This window comes from Gallus gallus, chromosome 18 (assembly GCF_016699485.2).
Source record: "Gallus gallus isolate bGalGal1 chromosome 18, bGalGal1.mat.broiler.GRCg7b, whole genome shotgun sequence".
Classification (NCBI taxonomy): Eukaryota; Metazoa; Chordata; class Aves; order Galliformes; family Phasianidae; genus Gallus; species Gallus gallus.
Window position 1 is genome coordinate 865777 of NC_052549.1, and position 7649 is coordinate 873425.

Here is a 7649-nt window from a genome sequence, read left to right on the forward strand (position 1 = left end):
CGGCGCAGCAACGCCCTGCGCTCCCCACACTTCTCTGAGCTGCAGGGGTCGACCGCCGCCCAGCAGGGCCGGGCGCGGGAGTGCAGCCCTCAGTGCTGTGCGTGGGGCGGAGCCACCCACCCCCGTTCCGGACCGCCATCGCGGCCCGCCTGCGCTGCGCTCAGCGTTGGGTGCGCGACCCCGTGCTGTGCCCGGCGGCTGCGGCTGACGTGGGGTGGTGTGGAGGGAACGTTTCTGAGTCACCCGGGGCTCCGCTGCAGCCGCTGAGCAGCGCATCTACTCTAAGCTGCAGCCGGAGATCGGTGTCCAAAGGCTGCCGCTGTTCTGCCACTCCGTTTGTGACTGTTCATCGGAGCGGGCAGCGTGGTACTGCTATCTAGGAAGTCGTAAACAAGGCCTGGCCCTGCGCCCGGCACGGCACGGCGCCTCTTTGTGCTTTTGTAGCTCTTTCCCCCTTGACCTGTTCCCAAGAACTGTGGCTGAGCTTTCCTGAGCATTTGCCCGTGTGGTGGCTGCTGCCCAGGTCCTGCAGCACGCCTGGAAGCAGCTCTCGCAGGAGAATGCTGTGCTGCTGGGAGCAGTTGCAGACACAGTCATGGCACAGCAGCCCAGGAACAGGGACTGGAGTAGGCCCAACTGAGCCAGAGTTTGGGGTCTGGAGAACAGCTCTAGAAAAATCCCCTTCCTGTAACCAGCAGCACGTGGCAGACATTTTCCTCACTAAGGACTCTTCTGCAAAAGCATCCACAGCTCCTGGGAAAAGCTGTCTTCCACGCTGGTGTGGACACAAGCTGCTCTCAGAAATAATGGCAGCAGTACCTCGTTACAGATCCAGTGCAGGTTCAAGGCAGGAATGAAGCCAGGACTTGAGTTTGGTAAAACTGCTAATTAAAGAGTAATGGAAAGAAAGTGTGACAGAGGCCACTGAAGTGAATGAAGGAAGTCATGAACAGGACTCCTGTAGGCCCTGTGGCTGAGTCAGCTCAGCAGAGCTGAGAAGTGCATGGAAACTGTGTATATCTAAAGTGAATTTGAGCACAAAGGTGACTTGAGTCTAACCTGAGTCAGACTCAGCACCATAAAAACAGCAAATATTACAAATAAAGTTCTGGGGGAGTCAGTTATTCTGACTTGCCAGCAGATGAAGCAGATACCTTCAGAAAATGGCATTTGTTGCACAAGGATTTAAACTGCTTATTTTAAAGGAAGTCAGAGCCTGAAAGTTGATCTGAGTTCTCTGAAGGAGGTGCAGCAGGTGGGTGAACAGAGGTGTCCACCAACAACTGTGGAGGTTATTAAAATGGTTTTGAGTTTCTGTTGGTGCCCATATGCTCCACCTCCAGCCTGTGTAAGATGCTCAGAGAGGAAACAGTGCAAGTCAGTTAAGTGAGAGATGTTGGTCATGGACATGGAGCCTGAAATGACAGACTGTTGCGGGAGATGCCATGAATCCATGGGGAAAGGAACTCAGAAATACAGGCTCAGCTGAAAGAGCACTGCTGGTGCAATGCACAGCACTGAGGGCCAGTGCCTAGAAGTGGAAAGAGAGATGGTAAAAGGCAAAGTGGGGCAGTTGGCAGACAACATAAAATTTAGACCAAGAAATAGGACTTCAGAGGAACACTGAGGCAGTGTAGTTCAGCATGGTAACTACACACAAAATACATTTTGTAGGGAGTGTTCTAATACTTCTTTGCAGAAGAACATAGCAGCTAATAGAGAAATGAAACAGAATTGAGGTCCTGTGTCCTTTTTCCCAGCCAGCAGACGGGGAAGCACAACTCATCAGGAGTGCAACCCAGCAACACTGCTTAGCTGTTGCTGTTTTGGCAGGGAACAAAGAATCTCACGGGAGGAGCTGGAAAAAGGCCCTGTGCTGTATTCGCAGATCTGCAGGGAAAATTCTCCTGGAGACAAGAAGTGGTGCAATCAGCTATGCAGAAATATTGAGTGAAAATTTAGCCAGACAGACAAGAGAGACTGTCAACAAGTCAGCATCTTGAATGCTAGCCCGAGGTGATGATGGGTGCGGCCCAGGCTGTGAAGGGCACAGAGGAGGGCCTGTGAAAGGACATGCTGACATGGATGAAGTAATTCAGAAAACAGCTTTGCTGAAATTCTTTGTGAATAATGTCTTTGGGAGGGAGGGCTGCAAGAAAGTACAATAAGATAGAGGCATGGGCGGATGTTCATGTCTATGACTGTGCTGGAGACAAGCTCTGAGTCCAGGCTGAAATAGCAGGACATTCTGCAGGGTTGTTAATGGTGACTGAAGTGGCCTCAGGGAATTTTCAGAAAGGAAAGATAGGACACAAAAATTCAAAGTACTTTGGTATTTTGTACTGTTTTACCAGTAGAATACAAAGAGTGACTTTTCTAGATGCAATGAATCTGTCTGATTTGACAGTTCCTTAAAGAAAATGCCTCTCGGCATCCTGCTCTAGCAGACTCCCAGTCTGTTTAAGCAGACATCCGCTTATGTCTGGATACCACTGCTTGGACTTTTTTCCCCAAAGCTTACCTGGGGGTCCCCACTGGCTTTTCGGAGATTCATGTGAGCAGAGTCTAGTTGATGTACCGGGGTCCCAGAAATGTGGTAGCCATTCACTGTAAGAACACATTGTAAGAAGTGAGCAGGCTTGCTGCAGGTTGCAGATGTATAGTTACACATTTTAAAAACAAGTCATGTAATTGAATATCAGCATGTGTACTGTACTGAAACTCAGTCCATGGTCCCATTCTGCCCTCAACATCCTACAGCAGGCTTTTATCAGCAGTTATGACAGGAGTGAGTGAGTTGGAAGAGTCAAAAAAAGAGGCCCCAAAATGGCAAACAGTTCCTGCAGCCCGCAATTTGGTAAAATGATGTGACTGAAGAAGCAGGGTATGTAAAAAGCAGGGGTTTCATGGAGATGGGCTGTTGATGCCAAGAAAGCATGCCTTGTAAGATGCTTATGGTTTATGTACACAGCTGTATGTTTGGAAAATAATGAGCAAAGAATAATGCTCAAAGTAGCTATGTTACATACCCTTTGGTCACAACAAAACGAACAGTGTTCAAGCATACTTCCCACTCATCTCAGTCAATAAAGACCCGCAACGGTTTGACAAAAAATTGGCTGAAGACAGTCTCTAGACTGCATTGTTTACAGTCAGCTGCTAGAAGTGGCCTTTTTATTCTAGTGCAGTTTCTGCTTTACTCTGTCTTCATGCAGCTTTTTAGCTGATTCTGTTATGTGATTACCCCAGAGGCAAACCGGACAGCCTTGCAGCTACCATGTGTTAACACAGTCTTCATGCACATGTGCTGTGCAGGGTGCAGCTGCAGGCAGCCCACATTGCCTGCACCTGCTGCTCCCACAGCTCCAGGAAGCAGGAGGGAGAGGCAGACGTGCTCCCCGGAGCTGGCAGCCCCTGTTGGCCTCTGTGCCCCAGGAAGGACCGCCTTAGCCCTGAGCAGGTACATGGGGCAGGCCAAGAGACCCATCGTTTGGAAACAGAGGGTGGCGGGATGGATTGAAATGAAGAGCCCTGACCACACTTGTTCTGCAGGATTGTGTATGTGAAATACAAATCCTGCCTAATCACAGCATGTTTGTTTGCTTTGCTGGCTGGTAGAGAAGGCGATTCACACAATGCAGCGCTCAGGAATGGCGATACACAGTACCTGCTGGGCTCTGCTGTGTCACAGGGCTCTTCGGGGTCCCAGGCACACTGCTTGGCCGCTCCCAGGTTGTCTCTGTCAGAGGGAAACAGCAGCATAAGGGTGACAGAGGCCAACAGCATCATGTGCCTGTGACACAAAAATGGCTCTGACCCTCAATGTTCTCCACTCCAGGGCTGCACCCCATGAGGAGGGTGTCTGTGCCCCCTCATGCTCCTCATCTCCTCCCTCATCTCTTTGCCTTCCCTTCCCAGCCCCACTCTTCAGCAGCTAGCTGAGATCAGTACCAACAGCATCACCGATTCTTCCAGTGCAGCTCTACCTCAGGGCCACTTGGAAAAAAGCAGGGCCGCAGTTGCATGTGGAAGCCGCTTACTCCCTGCGGGCTGCTGCCACAACCCATGCAGGCAGCATTTCTAAGTAGATTACAGCAAGCCCAGACTGGGCCCTATCTGTGGCCCCTTGGGCACAGCAGCCAGTCTGACACAGCACAGTCTGGGGACAGGGACTGAGCTGCAATGCCTTTGTACCTGCTCTCTGCATGGAACACAGCTGGGACTCAAAGGTCTAGCTTCAGTGACAGGAACACAGACTACAGCACATTTTTCCCCCTCAAAAAAGGCTGCTGCCCCAGCAGATTCCACTTGGGTCCCTTAACAAATGCACATCACGCCACTTTTGATACTCAAAAGACTGATGCTGCTTTTTCCCTCTTTTCTCCTCTAGTTAGCCATTTTGCTCATTTTCTTAGCAAACAGAAAATTGTCCTTGGCCACATGCTAAACACAGAGGATTTTATTGCAAAATGTCATTAAAGTTGCAAATGGCAGATAGTGGAATTAGAACAGCAACTTCTCTAAAAGTGTAGCTATAAAGCCCAAGCCAGCATTCCTGTCTACAGAACAAATATGTTGGTATCAAACAAAAATAAATACTGTTGGCTGCCAGGCAGTATCAACTAAGAAGATAAGCAAGTCAAAGCATCAACCACTTCATTTCAAACTGTGATTCACAAAACCCATCCAGGAGCCATCTAACCCTGCCAAAGCCTGAAATCCTGCATCTCTCAATATTCTGGATGGGAATTGACAAGTGACAACATGCCTGCATTTGGGACATCAGGAAGAGGATACCAGATATGATAAAGCCAGAGGACTGCTACCCACTCTTGGTCTTTCAAGCTAAGTCACATGAGGTTGTGACTAGGAAATAAAAAAATATCAAAAAAGACTTTACATCACTTGGGATGGAGAGATAGCATTGGGGGACAAAGGCAGGGCAACTGACGTCATCTACCTGGACTTATGCAAGGCCTTTAACACAGTCATAGAATCACAGAATGGTTTGGGTTGGAAGGGACATTTGAGGTCATCTAGTTCCAACCCCTCTGCCATAGGCATTTACTTAAGTGTTGCTTTAGGCTCCTCATCTCAGAAAAAAGGATCCCAAATTCCTCATTTCAGGAACTGCAGACCCCAGAAGGGGGAAGGTGCTGCACCCCCAAACCTATGGTGCTCACATTACTGAAGATACACACTCTGCTGCTTGCTTTGCCCCTCTCTTCTTAATTTGCCTTCAAATCAAAATATTTTGACTATTTTTTTTCTCTTGCAAATGGAAAGCCTGGTGGACTGGAAGCTTTGATGAATCACTGAGGAAATATTTAAATTATGCTCAGATTTTTGTGAATTGTGAATAGCAAATTAATGAATTCCACTCTTGGCCAATGAGACAGGATTGGAATATGTTAACTAAACAGAAGGAAAATCAAGTGAGTTGTCTTTTCTGAGTCAGCTTGGATTAAAACACACCTATGTGTGGTTAGATAGGTAAAATCTGATTTATGTTTATTGCATTGTAAAAGTAAACAGTAGAATATGCTACTCACATTTTTAGTAATTTTTTCTAATATAAGTAGTTGTTTACTGAATAGTGTAAATTAGTTAACTTGAAGACAAGTTCTTGGAGGTTTAGGAGCAACTCTGTACCGAGGAATTATGATGTCAACTCAATGCCAAAGTGCAATCCACAGGCTAATGTTTTTATCATATCTGACTTGGACATTAGCAGTAAGAAGTTACTTCAGTTACTTTCATATGTATTTTATGCAAGTGTAGCTTTAGCATTTTTGAGACTGGACAGAAGAATGGACTTAAACCTAACAAATAAATTTGAAACATAATTAGTTGTTCAAAATTCCCAGCTGCTTCTAGTAAGTGGTCTCTGCTTTGCCTGTTGGCTGTTGTGGAGCTGGTCTCCTGCCATACAAAAACTCTAGATACATAACCTGAAGGAAGAAATTTTGCATATAAAAGCCCATTGCTCAGCAGTTAGCATAGTTGTGAATGTGATCCAAAGTACCTAGTGATTTTCAAAATACTAAAATTTTCAAAATACAGAAATTAAGTTGATTGTAGAGCAATGCACATTGAAAAAGAAAAAAAAAAGCTATAAAAAATATAAAATAGAAACATTTTATTGGACAGGAAATAAAAAGAACAAGAAGAATGTTTTAAACCTCTCTTGTTTTCAGTGCTGAGAGGAAAGAAAATCCCTTTCTGTGCACGCAGTAATAGTGATATTGCAGCTGTATGAGTACATGCAGAATGGTCCTAAGCCAGGACTGTACTGCTGTGCCGCCACCTACTGTAAGCCACAGCTATCACATTTGCCAATATGAAACTGCAACATTATGAATTTCTCTGCAGTTTAGTCATTATTAGAAGTGAACAGGTGTAGGGGAAAATGATGTTTTTCCACATGAACAAAGAGACTTGGTGAGAGATAGCATCCTATTTGATACAGCCAAGATATCTGCTTGAATTAGATTATCAAATACAGATTTTGATCCTGGAAAATCTGAAGACTAGCTGTTATCCTGTGGTAAAACAGTGGTCTCTCCTTTTAGGAATATATTCACTATCAGTCAATATTTTATATCCCATCCAATCTTCCAGACAGGATGACAGCAACAAGCTAAAACCTCTTACTCTATGAGAGTGTAATGTAGCACTGGCAGACCAAAACTGACAAGTTCTGTTCTCCTTTATCAGTCACATGATAATTATTCTGTTTAGTCAATGAGTGGAAAAAATAATTACTAGTTTCTTTTTCACCCTCTGGACTGTGAAGGAGCTCTGTGAACAGAAAGAAGTCCTACAGCCCTGAGATGGAGGCATGGGAGATATTTGTAAATTAATTACTAAAAGCAAGGCAGTAGAATGCCACTTACTCGAAGTGAAATCACCGAATCACAGAATGGTTGGGTTAGAAGGGACCTTATTGCCTTCCCAGCCCCAGCTCCTGCCATGGGCTGGCTGCCACCCACTAGCTCAGATTGCCGAAGGCCCCATTCAGCCTGGCCTTGAACACTTCCAGGGGTACAACACTCACACTTCTCTGGGCAGCAGTGCCAGCACCTCATCTCTTCTGGGTTAAGCATTTCCTCTTGACACTGAACTTAATCTCCCTTTTAACTTTTAGGTCAAAGCCATTATCCCTCTTCCTATCACTACATTCCCTGGAGTCCCTCTCTAGCTTTCTTGTAGGCCAATTCTAAGTAATGAAAGGCCATCATAAGGTCTTCCTGGAGGCCTCTCTTATTTTTTCCCCTTTTAAAAATGGGTGTTGTGTTTTATGAAGTCAGTGGGAACTTCACTAGTCAGCAGATCCCTGAACTGGACCAAATCTGCTCTCCTGAGGCCCAGGGTAGTAAGCTTGCTGTGTGCTCTCTTTTTTTCCCTAAGGATGCTGAACTCTACTATTTCATGAGCACCGCAGCCAAGGCTGTCCTTGAGCTTCACATTCTGCATCAACTTCTCCATTTGATGAGAAGGAGGTCCAGCAGAGCACCTCCACGTTGGTTTCTATCTCTTGGAGAAGGAAGCTACCATCAACGCATTCCAGGAATGTCCTGAATTGCTTATGCCCTACTGTGTTGCCTTTTTGGCAAGGTTTGCTGCCTGATTGTGACTCTTTATAGTCC

At 46.0% G+C, this 7649-nt stretch overlaps 1 protein-coding gene across 15 annotated transcripts in view; it reads right to left on the minus strand.

Annotated features, from left to right (window-relative positions):
- The window catches only part of GAS7 (growth arrest specific 7), a 111358-nt gene that overhangs the window by 46073 nt on the left and 57636 nt on the right, over window positions 1–7649 (minus strand). For all 15 annotated transcript variants that reach the window (XR_001469271.4, XM_004946058.5, XM_015295213.4 and 12 more), the window contains 2 exons: window positions 3668–3739; window positions 2522–2607 (listed from right to left, as the gene is read on the minus strand). Coding sequence is in view for 14 of the 15 variants with exons in the window: in XM_004946058.5 (XP_004946115.1) it covers window positions 2522–2607; window positions 3668–3739 (158 nt within the window). In the remaining variant the exon portion in view is untranslated. The remainder of the gene's footprint in view (window positions 1–2521; window positions 2608–3667; window positions 3740–7649) is intronic.